This window comes from Eptatretus burgeri, chromosome 3 (genome assembly GCF_056783735.1).
Source record: "Eptatretus burgeri isolate ZD-2024b chromosome 3, Ebu_testis_v1, whole genome shotgun sequence".
Classification (NCBI taxonomy): domain Eukaryota; kingdom Metazoa; phylum Chordata; class Myxini; order Myxiniformes; family Myxinidae; genus Eptatretus; species Eptatretus burgeri.
Genome location: NC_140963.1, coordinates 118422751 through 118446558, shown reverse-complemented (window position 1 = coordinate 118446558; position 23808 = coordinate 118422751). Strand labels below are relative to the sequence as shown.

General features: G+C 38.2%; 1 protein-coding gene across 1 annotated transcript in view; it reads right to left on the bottom strand.

The window, feature by feature from the left end:
• The window catches only part of TMEM33 (transmembrane protein 33), a 34365-nt gene extending 12754 nt beyond the window's left edge, over window positions 1–21611 (bottom strand). Inside the window, exons 1-2 of the mRNA XM_085875293.1 lie at window positions 21367–21611; window positions 18385–18540 (exon numbers count right to left, since the gene is read on the bottom strand). Coding sequence (XP_085731419.1) covers window positions 18385–18444 — 60 coding nt within the window. The 5' untranslated portion in view covers window positions 18445–18540; window positions 21367–21611. The remainder of the gene's footprint in view (window positions 1–18384; window positions 18541–21366) is intronic.
• Between the last annotated feature and the right edge of the window lie 2197 nt (window positions 21612–23808).

Here is a 23808-nt window from a genome sequence, read left to right as displayed (position 1 = left end):
CCAGACCAATTTATCAACACCAGATCAATTGATCAACACCAGACCAATTTATCAACAACAGACCACTTTATCAACAGCAGACCAAATTATCAACACCAGACCAATTCATCAACATGACCAATTTATCAACACCAGACCAATTTATCAACACCAGATCAATTTATCAACAACAGACCAATTAATCAACAACAGACCAATTAATCAACAACATGACCAATTTATCAACACAAGAACAATATATCAACAACAGACCAATTTATCAACACCAGATCAATTTATAAACACCAGACCAATTTATAAACACAAGAACAATTTATCAACACAAGATCAATTTATCAACACCAGACCAATTTATCAACACCAGACTAATTTATCAACAACTGACCAATTTATCAACACCAGACCAATTTATCAACACCAGACCAATTTATCAACACCAGACAAATTTATCAACACCAGACGAATTTATCAACAACAGACCAATTTATCAATAACAGACGAATTTATCAACAACAGACCAACTTATCAACACCAGATCAGTTTATCAACAACAGATCAATTTATCAACACCAGATCAATTTATCAACAACAGACCAATTTATCAACACCAAACCAATTTATCAACAACAGACCAATTTATCAACAACAGACCAATTCATCAACAACAGACCAATTTAGCAACATGACGAATTTATCAACACCAGACCAATTAATCAACAACATGACCAATTTATCAACACAAGAACAATATATCAACAACAGACCAATTTATCAACACCAGATCAATTTATAAACACCAGACCAATTTATAAACACAAGAACAATTTATCAACACAAGATCAATTTATCAACACCAGACCAATTTATCAACACCAGACTAATTTATCAACAACTGACCAATTTATCAACACCAGACCAATTTATCAACACCAGACCAATTTATCAACACCAGAACAATTTATCAACAACAGACCAATTTATCAACAACAGACCAATTTATCAACAACAGACCAATTTATCAACAACAGACCAATTTATCAACACAAGAACAATATATCAACAACAGACCAATTTATCAACACCAGATCAATTTATAAACACCAGACCAATTTATAAACACAAGAACAATTTATCAACACAAGATCAATTTATCAACACCAGACCAATTTATCAACACCAGACTAATTTATCAACAACTGACCAATTTATCAACACCAGACCAATTTATCAACACCAGACCAATTTATCAACACCAGAATAATTTATCAACACCAGACGAATTTATCAACAGACCAATTTATCAATAACAGACGAATTTATCAACAACAGACCAATTTATCAACACCAGATCAGTTTATCAACAACAGATCAATTTATCAACACCAGATCAATTTATCAACAACAGACCAATTTATCAACACCAAACCAATTTATCAACAACAGACCAATTTATCAACAACAGACCAATTCATCAACAACAGACCAATTTAGCAACATGACGAATTTATCAACACCAGATCAATTAATCAACAACAGACCAATTTATCAACACCAGACCAATTTATCAACCACAGACCAATTGATCAACACCAGATCAATTGATCAACACCAGACCAATTTATCAACACCAGATCACTTTATCAACACCAGATCAATTTATCAACACAAGATCAATTTATCAACACCAGACCAGTTTATCAACACCAGACCAATTTATCAACATGACCAATTTATCAACAACAGACCAATTAATCAACAACAGACCAATTAATCAACAACATGACCAATTTATCAACACAGACCAATTTATCAACACAAGAACAATATATCAACAACAGACCAATTTATCAACACCAGATCAATTTATAAACACCAGACCAATTTATAAACACAAGAACAATTTATCAACACAAGATCAATTTATCAACACCAGACCAATTTATCAACACCAGATCAATATATCAACAACAGACCAATTTATCAACACCAGACCAGTTTATCAACAACAGATGAATTTATCAACACCAGATCAATTTATCAACAACAGACCAATTTATCAACACCAAACCAATTTATCAACAACAGACCAATTTATCAACAACATACCAATTCATCAACAACAGACCAATTCATCAACACCAGACCAATTTATCAACAACAGACCAATTTAGCAACATGACGAATTTATCAACACCAGATCAATTAATCAACACCAGCCCAATTTATCAACAACAGACCAATTTATCAACACCAGATCAATTGATCAACACCAGACCAATTTATCAACAACAGACCACTTTATCAACACCAGATCAATTTATCAACACAAGATCAATTTATCAACACCAGACCAGTTTATCAACACCAGACCAATTTTTCAACATGACCAATTTATCAACACCAGACCAATTTATCAACACAAGAACAATATATCAACAACAGACCAATTTATCAACACCAGACCAATTTATAAACACCAGACCAATTTATAAACACCAGACCAATTTATAAACACAAGATCAATTTATCAACACCAGATAAATTTACCAACACCAGACCAGTTTATCAACAACAGATCAATTTATCAACACCAGAACAATATATCAACAACAGACCAATTTATCAACACCAGATCAATTTATAAACACCAGACCAATTTATCAACACCAGACTAATTTATCAACAACAGACCAAATTATCAACACCAGATCAATTTATCAACACCAGACCAATTTATCAACACCAGATCAATTTATCAACAACAGACCAATTTATCAGCACGAGCAATTTATCAACACCACACCAATTTATCAACACCAGATCAATTTATCAACACCAGATCAATTTATCAACACCAGACCAATTTATCAACAACAGACCAATTTATCAACAACAGACCAATTTATCAACAACAGACCAATTTATCAACAACAGACCAATTTATCAACACCAGACCAATTTATCAACACCAGACCAGTTTTTCAACAACAGATCAATTTATCAACACCAGATCAATTTATCAACAACAGACCAATTTATCAACACCAAACCAATTTATCAACAACAGACCAATTTATCAACAACAGACCAATTCATCAACACCAGACCAATAAATCAACAACAGACCAATTTAGCAACATGACGAATTTATCAACACCAGATCAATTAATCAACAACAGACCAATTTATCAACACCAGACCAATTTATCAACACCAGATCAATTGATCAACACCAGACCAATTTATCAACACCAGATCAATTTATCAACAACAGACCAATTTATCAACACCAAACCAATTTATCAACAACAGACCAATTTATCAACAACAGACCAATTCATCAACAACAGACCAATTTAGCAACAACAGACCAAGTAATCAACACCAGACCAATTAATCAACAACATGACCAATTTATCAACACAAGAACAATATATCAACAACAGACCAATTTATCAACACCAGATCAATTTATAAACACCAGACCAATTTATAAACACAAGAACAATTTATCAACACAAGATCAATTTATCAACACCAGACCAATTTATCAACACCAGACTAATTTATCAACAACTGACCAATTTATCAACACCAGACCAATTTATCAACACCAGACCAATTTATCAACACCAGAATAATTTATCAACACCAGACGAATTTATCAACAGACCAATTTATCAATAACAGACGAATTTATCAACAACAGACCAATTTATCAACACCAGATCAGTTTATCAACAACAGACCACTTTATCAACACCAGAACAATTTATCAACACAAGATCAATTTATCAACACCAGACCAATTTATCAACACCAGATCAATATATCAACAACAGACCAATTTATCAACACCAGACCAGTTTATCAACAACAGATGAATTTATCAACACCAGATCAATTTATCAACAACAGACCAATTTATCAACACCAAACCAATTTATCAACAACAGACCAATTTATCAACAACAGACCAATTCATCAACAGACCAATTCATCAACACCAGACCAATTTATCAACAACAGACCAATTTAGCAACATGACGAATTTATCAACACCAGATCAATTAATCAACAACAGACCAATTTATCAACACCAGCCCAATTTATCAACAACAGACCAATTTATCAACACCAGATCAATTGATCAACACCAGACCAATTTATCAACAGACCACTTTATCAACACCAGATCAATTTATCAACACAAGATCAATTTATCAACACCAGACCAGTTTATCAACACCAGACCAATTTATCAACATGACCAATTTATCAACACCAGACCAATTTATCAACACAAGAACAATATATCAACAACAGACCAATTTATCAACACCAGACCAATTTATAAACACCAGACCAATTTATAAACACAAGAACAATTTATCAACACAAGATCAATTTATCAACACCAGATAAATTTACCAACACCAGACCAGTTTATCAACAACAGATCAATTTATCAACACCAGAACAATATATCAACAACAGACCAATTTATCAACACCAGATCAATTTATAAACACCAGACCAATTTATCAACACCAGACTAATTTATCAACAACAGACCAAATTATCAACACCAGATCAATTTATCAACACCAGACCAATTTATCAACACAAGATCAATTTATCAACACCAGACCAATTTATCAACACCAGACTAATTTATCAACAACTGACCAATTTATCAACACCAGACCAATTTATCAACAACAGACCAATTTATCAACACCAGAATAATTTATCAACACCAGACGAATTTATCAACAGACCAATTTATCAATAACAGACGAATTTATCAACAACAGACCAATTTATCAACACCAGATCAGTTTATCAACAACAGATCAATTTATCAACACCAGATCAATTTATCAACAACAGACCAATTTATCAACACCAAACCAATTTATCAACAACAGACCAATTTATCAACAACAGACCAATTCATCAACAACAGACCAATTTAGCAACATGACGAATTTATCAACACCAGACCAATTAATCAACAACATGACCAATTTATCAACACAAGAACAATATATCAACAACAGACCAATTTATCAACACCAGATCAATTTATAAACACCAGACCAATTTATAAACACAAGAACAATTTATAAACACAAGAACAATTTATCAACACAAGATCAATTTATCAACACCAGACCAATTTATCAACACCAGACTAATTTATCAACAACTGACCAATTTATCAACACCAGACCAATTTATCAACACCAGACCAATTTATCAACACCAGAATAATTTATCAACACCAGACGAATTTATCAACAGACCAATTTATCAATAACAGACGAATTTATCAACAACAGACCAATTTATCAACACCAGATCAGTTTATCAACAACAGACCACTTTATCAACACCAGAACAATTTATCAACACAAGATCAATTTATCAACACCAGACCAATTTATCAACACCAGATCAATATATCAACAACAGACCAATTTATCAACACCAGACCAGTTTATCAACAACAGATGAATTTATCAACACCAGATCAATTTATCAACAACAGACCAATTTATCAACACCAAACCAATTTATCAACAACAGACCAATTTATCAACAACAGACCAATTCATCAACAGACCAATTCATCAACACCAGACCAATTTATCAACAACAGACCAATTTAGCAACATGACGAATTTATCAACACCAGATCAATTAATCAACAACAGACCAATTTATCAACACCAGCCCAATTTATCAACAACAGACCAATTTATCAACACCAGATCAATTGATCAACACCAGACCAATTTATCAACAGACCACTTTATCAACACCAGATCAATTTATCAACACAAGATCAATTTATCAACACCAGACCAGTTTATCAACACCAGACCAATTTATCAACATGACCAATTTATCAACACCAGACCAATTTATCAACACAAGAACAATATATCAACAACAGACCAATTTATCAACACCAGACCAATTTATAAACACCAGACCAATTTATAAACACAAGAACAATTTATCAACACAAGATCAATTTATCAACACCAGATAAATTTACCAACACCAGACCAGTTTATCAACAACAGATCAATTTATCAACACCAGAACAATATATCAACAACAGACCAATTTATCAACACCAGATCAATTTATAAACACCAGACCAATTTATCAACACCAGACTAATTTATCAACAACAGACCAAATTATCAACACCAGATCAATTTATCAACACCAGACCAATTTATCAACACCAGATCAATATATCAACATCAGACCAATTTATCAACACCAGACCCATTTATCAACACCAGATCAATTTATCAACACCAGATCAATTATCAACACCAGACCAGTTTATCAACACCAGATCAATTTATCAACACCAGATAAATTTATCAACAACGGATCAATTTCTCAACACCAGACCAATTTATCAACACCAGATCAATTTATCAACACCAGATCAATTTATCAACACCAGACCAAATTATCAACACCAGACTAATTTATCAACAACAGACCAAATTATCAACACCAGATCAATTTATCAACACCAGATCAATTTATCAACACCAGATCAATTTATCAACACCAGATCAATTTATCAACACCAGACCAATTTATCAACACCAGATCAATTTATCAACACCAGACCAATTTATCAACACCAGACCAATTTATCAACACCAGATCAATTTATCAACACCAGACCAATTTATCAACACCAGATCAATATATCAACATCAGACCAATTTATCAACACCAGGCCCATTTATCAACACCAGATCAATTTATCAACACCAGACCAGTTTATCAACACCAGATCAATTTATCAACACCAGATCAATTTATCAACACCAGATCAATTTATCAACACCAGACAAATTTATCAACAACGGATCAATTTATCAACATCAGACCAATTTATCAACACCAGACCAATTTATCAACACCAGACCAGTTTGTCAACACCAGACCAATTAGTCAACGCCAGATCAATATATCAACACCAGACCAATTTATCAACACCAGACCAATTTATCAACACCAGACCAGTTTATCAACACCAGACCAGTTTATCAACACCAGACCAATTCAACACCAGATCAATTTATCAACACCAGACCAGTTTATCAACATCAGACCAATTTATCAACACCAGATTAATATATCAACACCAGACCTATTTATCAATACCAGATCAATTTATCCACACCAGACCAGTTTATCAACACCAGACCAATTTACCAACACCAGACCAATTTATCAACACCAGATCAATTAATCAACAACAGACCAATTTATCAACACCAGACCAATTTATCAACAACAGACCAATTAATCAACAACAGACCAATTAATCAACAACAGACCAAGTAATCAACAACAGACCAATTAATCAACAACATGACCAATTTATCAACACCAGACCAATTTATCAACACCAGATCAATTTATAAACACCAGACCAATTTATAAACACAAGAACAATTTATCAACACAAGATCAATTTATCAACACCAGACCAATTTATCAACACCAGACTAATTTATCAACACCAGACTAATTTATCAACAACAGACCAAATTATCAACACCAGACTAATTTATCAACACCAGAGCAATTTGTCAACACCAGAGCAATTTATCAACACCAGATCAATTTACCAAAACCAGACCAGTTTATCAACAACAGATCAATTTATCAACACCAGATCAATTTATCAACACCAGACCAGTTTATGAACACCAGCCAATTCATCAACACAACCAATTTATCAACACCAAACCAATTTATCAACACAAGAACAACATATCAACACCAGAACAACATATCAACACCAGATCAATTTATCAACAACAGACCAATTTATCAACACAAGAACAATATATCAACACCAGATCAATTTATTAACACCAGACCAATTTATAAACACAAGAAAAATATATCAACACCAGATCAATTTATCAACAGCAGACCAAATTATCAACACAAGAACAATATTTCAACAGCAGATCAATTTCTCAACAACAGACCAATTTATCAACAACAGACCAATTTATCAACACAAGAACAATATATCAACACCAGATCAATTTATCAACACCAGACCAATTTATAAACACAATAAAAATATATCAACACCAGATCAATTTATCAACACCAGACCAATTTATCAACACCAGACCAATTTATCAACACCAGACCAATTTATCAACAACAGACCAATTTATCAACACAAGAACAATGTATCAACACCAGATCAATTTATCAACAACAGACCAGTTTATCAACAACAGATCAATTTATCAACACCAGAACAATATATCAACAACAGACCAATTTATCAACACCAGATCAATTTATAAACACCAGACCAATTTATCAACACCAGACTAATTTATCAACAACAGACCAAATTATCAACACCAGATCAATTTATCAACACCAGACCAATTTATCAACACCAGATCAATATATCAACATCAGACCAATTTATCAACACCAGACCCATTTATCAACACCAGATCAATTTATCAACACCAGATCAATTATCAACACCAGACCAGTTTATCAACACCAGATCAATTTATCAACACCAGATAAATTTATCAACAACGGATCAATTTCTCAACACCAGACCAATTTATCAACACCAGATCAATTTATCAACACCAGATCAATTTATCAACACCAGACCAAATTATCAACACCAGACTAATTTATCAACAACAGACCAAATTATCAACACCAGATCAATTTATCAACACCAGATCAATTTATCAACACCAGATCAATTTATCAACACCAGATCAATTTATCAACACCAGACCAATTTATCAACACCAGATCAATTTATCAACACCAGACCAATTTATCAACACCAGACCAATTTATCAACACCAGATCAATTTATCAACACCAGACCAATTTATCAACACCAGATCAATATATCAACATCAGACCAATTTATCAACACCAGACCCATTTATCAACACCAGATCAATTTATCAACACCAGACCAGTTTATCAACACCAGATCAATTTATCAACACCAGATCAATTTATCAACACCAGATCAATTTATCAACACCAGAAAAATTTATCAACAACGGATCAATTTATCAACATCAGACCAATTTATCAACACCAGACCAATTTATCAACACCAGACCAGTTTGTCAACACCAGACCAATTAGTCAACGCCAGATCAATATATCAACACCAGACCAATTTATCAACACCAGACCAATTTATCAACACCAGACCAGTTTATCAACACCAGACCAGTTTATCAACACCAGACCAATTCAACACCAGATCAATTTATCAACACCAGACCAGTTTATCAACACCAGACCAATTTATCAACATCATATTAATATATCAACACCAGACCTATTTATCAATACCAGATCAATTTATCCACACCAGACCAGTTTATCAACACCAGACCAATTTATCAACACCAGACCAATTTATCAACACCAGATCAATAAATCAACACCACACCAATTTATCAACACCAGACCAATTTATCAACAACAGACCAATTTAGCAACATGACGAATTTATCAACACCAGATCAATTAATCAACAACAGACCAAGTAATCAACAACAGACCAATTTATCAACAACATGACCAATTTATCAACACCAGACCAATTTATCAACACCAGATCAATTTATAAACACCAGACCAATTTATAAACACAAGAACAATTTATCAACACAAGATCAATTTATCAACACCAGACCAATTTATCAACACCAGACTAATTTATCAACACCAGACTAATTTATCAACAACAGACCAAATTATCAACACCAGACTAATTTATCAACACCAGAGCAATTTGTCAACACCAGAGCAATTTATCAACACCAGATCAATTTACCAAAACCAGACCAGTTTATCAACAACAGATCAATTTATCAACACCAGATCAATTTATCAACACCAGACCAGTTTATGAACACCAGCCAATTCATCAACACAACCAATTTATCAACACCAAACCAATTTATCAACACAAGAACAACATATCAACACCAGAACAACATATCAACACCAGATCAATTTATCAACAACAGACCAATTTATCAACACAAGAACAATATATCAACACCAGATCAATTTATTAACACCAGACCAATTTATAAACACAAGAAAAATATATCAACACCAGATCAATTTATCAACAGCAGACCAAATTATCAACACAAGAACAATATTTCAACAGCAGATCAATTTCTCAACAACAGACCAATTTATCAACAACAGACCAATTTATCAACACAAGAACAATATATCAACACCAGATCAATTTATCAACACCAGACCAATTTATAAACACAATAAAAATATATCAACACCAGATCAATTTATCAACACCAGACCAATTTATCAACACCAGACCAATTTATCAACACCAGACCAATTTATCAACAACAGACCAATTTATCAACACAAGAACAATGTATCAACACCAGATCAATTTATCAACAACAGACCAATTTATCAACACAAGAACAATATATCAACACCAGATCAATTTATCAACAACAGACCAATTTATCAACACGAGCAATTTATCAACACCAGACCAATTAATCAACAACAGACCAATTTATCAACACAAGAACAATATATCAACACCAGATCAATTTATCAACACCAGACCAATTTATCAACAACAGACCAATTTATCAACACCAGACCAATTTATCAACAACAGACCAATTTATCAACACCAGACCAATTGATCAACACCAGACCAATTTATCAACAACAGACCAATTTATCAATAACAGACGAATTTATCAACAACAGACCAATTTATCTACACCAGACCAGTTTCTCAACAACAGATCAATTTATCAACACCAGATCAATTTATAAACACCAGACCAATTTATCAACAACAGACCAATTTATCAACACAAGAACAATATATCAACACCAGATCAATTTATCAACAACAGATCAATTTATCAACACCAGACCAATTTATCAACACCAGACCAATTTATCAACACCAGACCAATTTATCAACAACAGACCAATTTGTCAACAACAGACCAATTTATCAACACCAGACCAAATTATCAACACCAGACCAATTTATCAACACCAGACCAATTTATCAACACCAGACCAATTTATCAACACCAGACCAATTTATCAACAAGAGACCAATTTAGCAACAACAGAAGAATTTATCAACACCAGACCAATTTATCAACAACAGATCAATTTATCAACACTTGACCAATTTATCAACAAGAGACCAATTTAGCAACAACAGAAGAATTTATCAACACCAGACCAATTTATCAACAACAGATCAATTTATCAACACTTGACCAATTTAGCAACAACAGACCAATTTATCAACACCAGACTAATTTACTAACACTCGAACAATTTAGCAACAACAGACCAATTTATCAACACCAGACCAAATTATCAACAGCAGACCAATTTATCAACAACAGATCAATTTATCAACACCAGACCAATTTATCAACACCAGACTAATTTATCAACATGACCAATTTCTCAACACCAGACTAATTTATCAACACCAGTTTAATTTACCAACAGCAGACCAAATTATCAACACCAGATCAATTTATAAACAGCAGATCAATTTATCAACAGCAGATCAATTTATCAACACCAGACCAATTTATCAACACCAGACCAATTTATCAACACCAGACCAATTTATCAACAAGAGACCAATTTATCAACAACAGACCAATTTATCAACTCCAGACCAATTTATCAACACCAGACCAATTTGTCAACACCAGACCAATTTATCAACACCAGACCAATTTATCAACACCAGACCAATTTATCAACACCAGACCAATTTATCAACAAGAGACCAATTTATCAACAAGAGACCAATTTAGCAACAACAGAAGAATTTATCAACACCAGACCAATTTATAAACACCAGACCAATTTATAAACACCAGACAAAAAAAAAGGAAATTGTGTTTTGTTGTTTTTGTAGTTTTTTTTTTCTAGGGGAGGGGGCATGGGTGAAGACAGTTTTTGGGTAAAAAATGAACCACACAATACCCCTTGACAAGACTCCCACCAACAGCACTCCGTACACATGCACACTGTCACCCATCGATGCTCAAACTACCTAAAAGTCCTGCCAACATCCCTATACCCCACTCCAAAAAAACTCTAAATACCTAATTCACATTTAACTTATCTCATGTTTCTGCTGCCCCGACTTTTCCAGGGAGACCATTCCATGCATTAACAACTCTCTGAGTAAGAGACCCCTCCCTGCCTTTATACAGTCTTAACTCTCCTCTTATTTACTTTCAGGCTTTGGCCCCTGGTCCTATCACGACCTACTCTGTTGAATAATTCATCTGCACTTATTATGTGTATACCCTTCATTATCTTATACATCCCTATCATATCTCCTCGCAACCGCCTCCTTTCTCGTGAATGAAGCCCTGTCTCCTTCAGCCGCTCCTCATAGCTGAGTCGAGCTCGACCCGGAATCAATGTCGGAGCCTTGCACTGAACCCTCTCTTTGTCATCTATGTCCTTCCTGAGTTGTGGTGACCAAAACTACCCACAATATTCTAGATGTGGCCCTCACCAAATTCCTGTACAATGTTACCACCACCTCTTTTTGATTTATAAATGATCCCCCTCCGAATACAACCTTAACCCCTATTTGCTTTACCTATAGCTGCCTGGCATTGTGCTGCAAGATATCTATTGCCATCCCCAGATCCTTCTCCTATGTGACACACTCCAAAATTACCCCTTGCATCCTGTAATCTCTATTTTCATTGTTCTTTCCCATCCCCAACACCTTACACCTGCTCAGGTTAAATTACATCTACCAATCTTTTTCCCAATCTATGCACGTATAAATACTTTCCTGAATCTGATCACCACCAAGACCAGTCTGCTGCCCACCTTCCCTCCAAGCTTTGTTTCATCTGTAAATTTGAAAAGTCCACTCTTCATTACCATAGTATAAGATACTGATAACACAACTGAGATTTTCTCGTCACAATTTTAATGTGCTGTTTGTATTTGTCCATCCCTCATCGTGACAAACCCTTCATCTCATCACACCTTCGACACCCCCAAAAATGTACCCCATTGATGTCCCTTTGCCTGCCCCCCTCCCCCCATTGCATAAAATTAACGAGTTGTGGATGAAGCACAGGCATGATGAGCCCACTGGCTTCCTGTGTGCAAGTTCCTAGTGCAGAGCAAAATGAAGGGTAAACAAGAGAAACGTTGCTCGGGTGAAGGGTTAACACCAGGGTATAGGCTTCTCCTTGCTTCCAAAGGCAGTTTGTATACCTCAATTAACGTACAGTCTACCTGCTTCAATCGATTGTTCTACCTGTTCGCAGATCGACACTTGCCTTCACCAACGAGACGAGTCAATCATTCCTGACATGACCACTGGTGATCAGCATATCATGATCATCACCCTTATTATTTTTTTTGTCCTGTATGACTAATTATATCACATGCTTGGAAGGTACCATCCATCATGGCCAACTCATTTACTTTTTCTGTGTTCCTTTCTTGTAGAACAAGCACCTGGACAAATCAGTGGGAGTTGTGACATGACACCATGCATTGATGGCTCAGACAAACTTGTGTTATTGCTAATGTTTGATGACTCCTGTTCAAATCTGGTTTGAGATGTTTGCAGACGTCATCCTTCTGGAGTTCAAGGGAAGCAGCGAGTGTTTTTACCTGCGACCTGTCGCATCCACATCTCTGCGTTGCTGTTGTTTTGGTTCTTGTTGGGGGTCGATTTGCGAAATGTGCACCCATTGGTCGGACAGCTGTCGGACCACACCCACATTTGTGGCTTCACTCCACCCACCATGGCACCCAGATAAAATAATATGGCCACCTTCTTGGTTTTCTGGTGGGCCTAAGACATCAGGCTTGTCAGCCTCTGCTGACGATACACTGCCGGGGTTTGTTTATTAGGGTACCCAGTCAAATGGACTGGGTAATTAGGGTGCCCAGTCAAATGGACTGGGTAACCTATTGTTTTTCTTCTGTTTATTTCTTCCGCCGGCAATTTGCGGGCTTTTTTGCTTTAAAAATCATTTTCTCAGGAACGGTAAGTCCGATCGACACAAAATTTTCACCATAGTATGTATCTTTTTTGATCGCTTACCTAATTGGTACTTATGACGTCATCGGTCACGTGTTACGGGCGCCATCTTGAAAAAAAACCGATAAACTTTGGACCTCTGTATCTCTGAAACGGTGCAATGGAAAAAGATTTTGCTTCATACATTTTAATGAACTCCTAATGGGGAAGATGAGTGATTTTTCGTGGCGTCATCAGTGAAGCGGTATCCCGGTGAAAAATTTGGAGGGAACGGGGGGGGGGGTTTGCTCCGTACACCCCTGATCCGAATCCCGTGAATTTCTCTGCGGAGGTGGAGGGGCTGAATCGCACTCCTGATCACCAATTTGTATGGATTTGAACCCCGCAAATTTTCTATGGAGGTGGAGGGGTTCGTACCCCACTCCTGACAACCAATTTGTTGTGGGCCGGGGTTTGGTGGCGACAAACAACCACTAGGTAGAGCAGTTGAGCCGTCTCCCACCAAACACCCAGAATTTATAGGTCGTCACCCCGGATAACTCCGGAACCGACGGGTCCCTCAGCAGACCGTGGTCGCCAATATTTTGACGGCGTGGGGTCGGGTTAATTGCCTAATTTCAATATACCTAAATACCTACGTCTTCCAACTACCGGGGAAAACCACACCCTCGACGGACCTCGGGTGGAACGGACCGTTTACCGAGCCCGATCCGGGTGTAAACCGAGCGGAGATTACCAAGATCCGTCAGACCAAATTAAAAATTTACCGGCCCAGACTGCCTCACTAATTCTCAAGTCCAAACCATGCTGGATCAATCAAAGAAAGGATAGAAACGAACTGGAACATTTAAACAATTCTTTTATTTACAGGAATAAAAGAAAGGGACAAAGTGTAGACTTATTCACGACTATATGTAAGCAAATAATTACAATGATCATAAACACTTAAACAGTTTTACTTATAGGATGGCGCCACATACAGACACACACTCAAAAGAAAAAGGACCCAATTGGTCTTTATTCGACCCTCACAGCCAAGGGGATAGTCGAGCTGGGGGGTCAGAGCTCTGTCGGGGTACCTGACCGCGTTCGTGCGGCTTGGCCCGCGACTGCACGTGTGGGACCCGTGGTCCATGGGAGCTTGGATGGTGGATAGCGGATCCAGGGTCACTTCTTGTAGAAGGCCAGCGGAGACTCCAGGCTTGAGAGCTCCAGCAATGACGACAGCGCACCCAAACTGCCTTCCAAGAACTGCTCCCTCCAAAGAACTTCAAAGAACTCTCAAGAACTTTCTGAACTCTGAATTCTCCGAACTCGAAGGAGCACAAGAACTCTCCACACACGCACACACTGAGGGTCGGGTCATCCTTTTACGACCACTCTGAGTGGGGTGGGGCCTTGGTGGAGCTGACGCGTTGATCGCCCTGATTGGACAGGGACCTCCATGGAGGACCTCCACGCCCTTTCTGTGCGGGGTTATGGCCGAGCCGGGAAAACCCCGCCCGCTCTACGCATGTTTGTTCCCCTCTTGCTAGAGAAACAACGATTTTGCCTCGTAGTGTTGGAATGCAGACCAATTGGAGGAAGTCGGATCAAGCATGCGAGGACCTTGCCTCATATGCTACGGCCGCGAGGCAAGGGCGCAAGCGCTGAAAGACACGGTGGCCTCAAGTGGAGGGGATCTGGAGATTTAAATAACCTAACTATAAAATAACTGACACCGCACACACAAAATTCCCATTAGACATAGGGGATGTATTCTAACTGTACACATACTTATTGAAATAACTGAACTACGGGGACTCTGGCTGTTTGTGTGCACAAGGTTTCCAAATCCGTAACAGTATGACCCCCTCTCCATGACAAATAAAAAGTTCTCCCCCCCCTCCTCCTCCCCTTTTGATGTACGACACATCGTTTGGCAGCCATATTGGATTTAAGGAAAAAATATTAATTAATGTTTACTCTGGAACTGCTGAATCAATAAATATGAAACTTCACAGTAACGATGGAACATTCATGTGGAATGAAGGGTTGAAATTTCAACTCGATCGGGCCCAGGGTTTGGCAGCCATGGTGGATTGAAGGGGAAATATTAAGTAATATTTACTCTGGAACCGCTGTGTCAATATATGTGAAACTTAACAATTATTATCTAGACAACATTTGAAACATAGATTTAAAATTTCAATCCGATCGGCCACACGGTTTGGCAATCAGAATTATTTAATTATTTGAATCTGAGAACTTTTAGATTTGTTTTTTTCCAGAAGGCTCACTTGGCTGCACCTGCATGCGTTTGAGGGTACAGGAATGGCAATTCAATTGGTACCGACAATGTCCCCAGGAAAAAGGGTTAACTGCATACGTAATAACTAGATTGAACACTTTGTGCAACCCGGTTCGTAACTCGTCAGTCTCGCGCTGTGTCGAAGGAGGGCTGTATTTATATCTCTGAAACCACCTATCCTATCGAAGGGAAACTTTGTGACTATCATACAAGTCTCATGTTGTATCAAAGGCGGACGTCTGGGTACCCGGTCATCACTGCCAGCAGTTATAAAGTGGCAGTTCAAGTTATTCTTCTTCTTCTTCTTCTTATTATTATTTATTAAGGGTTTGATGGCATTTTCTCAGTTTCATTGTAATTCTTCTCGCAGATTATGCCTTTGTAAAAGTTTGTCAGCTTCTTCCTATATAATGGTATATCAAATTCAAACATTTCACTGATACTTGAAAGGATGGCCATTTTGTCCAGATGTACATCTACCCCATGTCTGAACGACAATGCACATATGAAAGTGAATTGACTTCCAGCATGTCTTACAAATAATCATAAGTGGATTACAATTCAATCACCAAACGGCTTGGTCTGGTGTTGGCTAACGGTTAAGGTGGCTGGCTTAAGATCTTAAGGTTTTGAGTTTGAGCCCCTGTCATTCTGTTGAACTAACATTGGTTGGGTCGACAGCCTGTCATCCTTCTGAAGTTGGCAAAATGAGTAACAGCTTACTGGTAACAGGGCACTGCATCAGTGGCACAGTTGCACCCCCAGAAAATGATACAACCAGCAATCACAGGCTGCATATGAAACAATAATCAAGCAGATAGATGTTGCTCTGCTATTGCCACTTTTGACGATCCACTCAACTCCTGCAACCTCTGGTTGTGTACAGAAGGAAGCAGCAAGTTTGCAAATATAAAATTTAAACTTAAACACACGTATTTACAATCGTATTCCTGTGGGATAACATTCAATGATTCAGGAAACTTATGGCCTCTCTAAGACAACGTGAGGGGTGTGAAGGTGAAGCTGAGAAAATGACGTAAAGGTAGGATATGGCATGTTAAAATTACTGTGCTACATTGTCAAATGTATGACACTACGTTGTTAGGATTTAAGTGAATTTACACTATTGCGTAAAGTTACACCAACCCGGTCACATGTGCAGTGGACACAGTACACGGTCACTTCTGTTTTATGAACGTGGAGGATTTTCTCATTTACGCGACGGAATGCCAGTACCTGCATCTTCAAAAATCAAAATGGAGAATTTCCATCACGTGTATGATATGTACAACCACAGTAATCATAAACTCGAAGGACTTCTGATTCTGATGTACCATACTCTGTTGCAGAGCATCAGTGATGCCAAAGTAGTTTCTGAGCAAGGGTTACACTGGGTGGTTTGCCATTGCCTTGATCAGGAAGTTGGAATTTGTTGATGGCGTTGGCGATAGCTCGCCAAGTATTAGTGACGGCCACCATGGGATTTTTAACGTCCACCAACTGTTGCCAGCAGACAGGACGCCCAGTTTCACGTCGATCCGAGGGATGGCACACTCACTGATGCCTCGCCCTGCTTGCGAGGCACCCAGGAAGGCAATTAATAGCTGGGTCTGGATTCAAACCCAAGCTAGACAGCACAGAGGCAAGTGTGCATACCTCTAGGCCATCCTGCCAGCCCTGAGTAGGATCGACTAGGTGCCACTTTCTTTCTTTCCAAAATCGAGCTTCATGGAAAGAGCAAGGCGGCAGAGGAGGTGAACTGATAGTGGAGCAACAGTTGGACAGAATAAGCAATGGAATGAACGAACAGAAATGAGATAGACGAGACAAACACAGTAACCTGCAAAAGGGTTGGGTTAGTTGGGGTCAATGTGTTAAAAAAACAAAAACAAGATTGTGGGTATAAGGATGGGGGTGTGCATAGCACTGTGGCACTTACCACTCTGTGACACGAGGTGGTGGTGCACTGCCTGCTTGAAGCCCTGGAGAGAAGAGTCATAAATCACGTCCTCTGGAAGATGGAAGATGGCGAGGTAAAAAGGAGTTTAGGTGTGCAGTGAGCCTGGATTTTGTAACTGCAACAAGGAGAGGGTTACTGGAAATACATGTGCATCCTTCAGTAGATATTGAGGGTCAGAGAACAGAGAGCAATGTTGAAGAGGCTTTTAGAAAAACTAGAAAATATAAGGTGCCACAAATGCATCAATGGATATGCCTCCATCCATATTTAATGTCAACCCGCAGTTAAGTTTGATCTCAATTAAAGGTCGAGAGAGAGATAGTGTGAGAGAGTGTGTGTGCGTGAGAGAGAGAGAGAGAGAGAGAGAGAGAGAGAGAGAGAGAGAGAGAGAGAGAGAGAGAGAGAGAGAGAGAGAGAGAGAGAGAGAACGAGAGAGAGAGAACGAGAGAGAGAGAGAGAGAGAACGAGAGAGAGAGAGAGAGAGAGAGAGAGAGAGAGAGAGAGAGGATAAATAGAGGGCTTCTAACTCCAGTTGTGATCTGAAAAATGATTTTCAAAGGGCACATGACCTTTAACCTGTTGAACCCAGGATTGAATCAGTTCATCTTTGACTCACAGTCCATACTTGTGCCAAGTTTGGTTGAAATTCCTTCTGTGGTTCACAAGTTATTTTGGTAACACTTTTAAAGGTCACATGACCCGAGATAGACCTTTGACCTTTTGAAACCCAAACTTAATAAATCCATCGATGTATTGTTGCGGGGCCGGGTATCGGTGACGAGCACGACTGTTAGATGGAGCAGTAGAGTCAGCTCCACCGATCACCCGGAATTTATAGGTCGTCACCCCGGATAACTCCGGAGCCAAGCTGTCCCTTATCGGACCGTGGTCGCTAATATTTTGATGGCGTGAGGTAGGGTCCACTTGTCTAACTCCAATTTACCTAAGTACTCACATCGTCCAACAACCGGGGAAACCACACCCTTGGCCGACTTTGTCCGTATCGAGTCGCTATCACCGACTCGGATCCAGCGTAACCGAGCGGAATTACCAAAGCCGCGCCGGACCAAATGAACAATTTACTGGCCCGAACGGCCTGACTAATTCTCAACACGCACCAGGCCAAACCAATAGACTGGGAGCCGGGGCCCTGAGCTCAAACGAACGAAGTACTAATATCTGAGCACAGGGGCATGAATGGAGTATCAAAAGCCATATAGAAAGTTATTTCTGCCGGGTACCACCCTCTGCATAAGGACCCTGGTGACCCTCCAAAGGGGTCCTGAAAAGTGGCTCGGTCAAACATTGGAAGTACCAGTTGGTATCACTTCCATATGATGCATATGACCAACCTTACAACAAAACCACATGTGACAGACATGCCTACTATTGCAAAAGGCCCCCCAGAAGCCCCAACAAGGGCCCCCAAAAAAGGGGCTAGCTCAAACATTGGAGGTACTAGATAAAACCAGGTTTAAATTCATATATACATCCCACAGAGTGTAAAATGTCCATTACCAGACAAATTGTCTGCTGCATTGGCCCTACCAGAACCCCAAGAGTAAGCTCTAAAAAGGGCAAAACATTACAGTAGATCAAAAATACACAATTGGCATAATTTTGCACATTATGCCAGCACACCATTACCATAGGAAACATTTATGTTTAACAATTTAACAAAAGAACTACAAAATACTAATAAGCCTACTGGTATCACACTATGAACCAGTAAACTCGGAAAAACTACAGGCTCATATTGTACTGAAACACTCGGAAATATACGAAGACATAAATCGTTCTAATGTTTTCTAACTTCTCCTAACGTCTCCGAACTCAGAAATCTTTGGAAGTAATAACAGTTCTAATGCTCCCTGACCTCTCCTAATATAACATCTCCAAACTCGGAAAAGAATGTTCGGAGAAGTTAGGAAACATTAGAACTATTTATGTCTTCGTATATTTCCGAGTACCTCTCCGATGATAATGCACTTTGTTGTACAGCTCCCCCATCCCAACTGACTGGCAGACAGCAGCTATGTCACTCTATATTTATCTGGAATTGATTGTTATAAACATCTAACATGTTCATCAATCCTGGAATATCTCAATCTTACTCTGTAGTTCAGGAAGAATCGTCAAATTAACCCAGCAATCTACTTCCATGGTCAGCAACAGGAAGAGGTTCAGACTTGAAAGAGTAGACCTTGATGCATTCAAAGTCAGACCATATATAGCAACCCTGACCTCCATAACCATCTGCAGTCTGGGAATTCTCCATCTTTCCTTGAAAAATCAGAACTACTCTGTCTAAAAGGACTTTGTCCATATCAAAAATGGAGTACTGCTCTCCCCTATGGGCTAGTGCCCCAGCATCATATCTGTCTCTTCTGGATTCTGTGAAATCGAAAGCTCTCAAAATCATTGGAATCTCCCACGCTGAGGCTGAAGAACAAGGTCTGTTGCTCTCACATCGCAGGCAAGTAGTGGTCTCTCCTTTTATTTATTTTTTTGCCTCTGCAGCCGAAGGCGCCAGAGTCTTTGTTTTCGGGTTATCTGTCCAGCTGCGCAGGGCAGATTTTCTGAAGGGATTCCAATCAAACTTTGCAAAAGTATGAACTGTAATACTGTTCATTTGGTTTGTTATTTCCCCGGTGTGGTTTCCCCGGTTGTTGGACGACGTGAGTACTTAGGTAAATTGGAGTTAGACAAGTGGACCCAAAACAAGATGGACCAGTTCAAATGCCTGAGATATGTCCAGGTTTATGGTAATAACCTCTTGTTTGAGATTGAGGGCCTCCAAGCTTTGCTGAGAGTGGAGCAGAAGCATGTCCAGCTCTGAGTGACCAGGACGGAATCCAAACTGACGGTCAGATATCAAGCAGTTTGAAACACAGTAAAGACGACATCGGAAGCAACGATGGATTCCATCACGACTTTGCTTGTAATTGGGAGTAAGCTTACTGGTCGGCAGTTGATGACATCTGTTGTTGTACCCTTCTTGTGGACCTCGGTGATATTTACTGATTTCCAGGCAAGCGAAAGGCGGTCAAAGGAGAATTACAGACTGAAGAGTGCAGATAGATAAGCGATGCTTGAAGCTGAATCAGCTTTACTCGAGCTTTCTTCAAGGTCTTGAATGAGTGGAATTCATCAAGAATAGCTCAGTGTTATTACTTCAAAGAGACTTTCTTCTCATGGTCTTTTTCATTGTATCAAAATTCATCTTGAAACACTTTGTACCATTCCACTCCAATTATAAGGCAAAAGATGAACCCTCCTCCCAATCCCTCCTCTCCCCCACACACATTGTACCACAAACTCAGGTACAAGGTACGCAAACGCAAACTCATGACTGCCATACTACAATGGAATTAATATACCATGCGGCGATGTACAGCATACCCACTCTGGGCGATTGCACACATCAGCACATACCACTGCTGGATAAATCCACAGATCATTAATCAAAGCAAACATGGACAGAAAGACAGCATCAGCATTGGGGAATAAAATCCGAATTTCCTCCAAACATGTCTCATTGTAAAGCAATCTATTCTTTCCTTTTGAGTCATAATAACAGTAAACTCGTATACCCATATTTCATTAACAGCCTAATGCTTGATGGGCATGTACGGGGTTTTAGGGTTGTCATGTCAAATACTGGGGATGTTTCTATTCCACCAGAGTGAAATGATTGTGGGTATTTTAATCTTATAAAGTTCTGTTGAGTTGATGGATGGGAATTGTTTGGTGGTACGTAAGATGGTAGGGCGAACACGAGCATGAACAAGCGCGCACGCACATGCACACGCACACACAATAAATGATAATTCTATAACACCCTGTACTGAACTTATCTTAATTGAAAGCCTCAAAACAATTGTTTACAAAAGTAAGAACCTTATCAACTTGGAAGCAAATTTATATATTTTCCAATGACCTGGATCATCCGCTGGACCCCGTTCCTCCTTTTCTTTTTTTTAAATTCTAGTTCTTTTGGATAGATGTCTTCCTTGTGGTACTGGTCAAATATAAACCCAACATTAATCAAACAGCACTCAGTAGAGTGCATTCCTCCACCAGGGTGAACAGTTTACGTTTTGTATCCCACTGATAGGCCGGACCTGGATTTGGACCAAACCAAAATCGAATTGGCTTGTTCTTTTCACCAAGCAAAATCATCCACGGAGTTTTGTCATTACTCATCTACAACATTTTGAAATATCGTGCTATATATCGTGTTTGGCCATATCCCTCAATGATGAAAAATCACTTAAAAAATAAAAAAAATTCTCAGATTCGGATCTTCACAAAAATATGATCAATTCGTCCTTGTCAAACACCCAACCTGTCCACCAAGTTTTGTCGGAATCCGTCCACAACTTGTTGAGATATCCTGTTCAGAGACAACCAAACAAACAGACAGGGGAGAAAAATATAACGTCCATCCACCTTCGGTGATGGAGGTAAACCAGTAAATCAAAAATAAATATTAAGATGTTTTCGCACCTTCTCGCAGTTGTTCGTTTATACCTGCTCATGTAGTGGACCCAATCAAACGCGTACATGTCCAGGAACAAATTAGCAAAGAAAGGTTCTGGATCCGAACACATATTGGGTATCCCAATTATCTGATTGAGTATCCTGTTGCCAAAATGTGAAGAGGCCATTGTTTAATAAAAATATAACACTTTAAGTTTATTGAATGAAAATAGACTTCCTTGAACAGACCAATGTGCTATCTTTTGATAGTGTAGTGTACATTTCACTACCTCTACCGCTCTGTCCAATGTGGTGATATGTGGATTTTGTTATGTGGAATGTTCATGTCTAATGTGGAAATAACCAGAGTTGGTATCAAAGCCACCCAATGCTGGCCTGTTTATACATTTGTCGTTTTAAAAAGACTCGTCTCATAATTAATATTTTTTATAAAGCATTGCAGTGAAGTCTGATCCAAATAATTTTAAAGCAATATATGTATTTGTATATTGTAATCAGTAACAAGAGCGTAAGTGAGCACAATATACGCCCGAACAAGAAGGTATATACAGAATTGTGCTACTACATGGAAAACAGCATCCTGGTTTCCATGGCAACCACTTTAGATGATGAACGTATGTCGCGACACACCGTCTCCACAGTCTGTACCTATGTACCAGATATGAAACGTGAAAGTTGAAAACTTTGGGAGTTAGGTTAGAGTGCGGATAGGAACGCATGGACGGACAGACAGACAGACAGACGGACAGACGGACAGACGGACGAACGGACGACCGGTATCACATAATACGCCCCGATATATATATAATGTATATGTATATATATATATATATATATATATATATATATATATATATATATATATATATATATATATATATATATATATATATATATCGG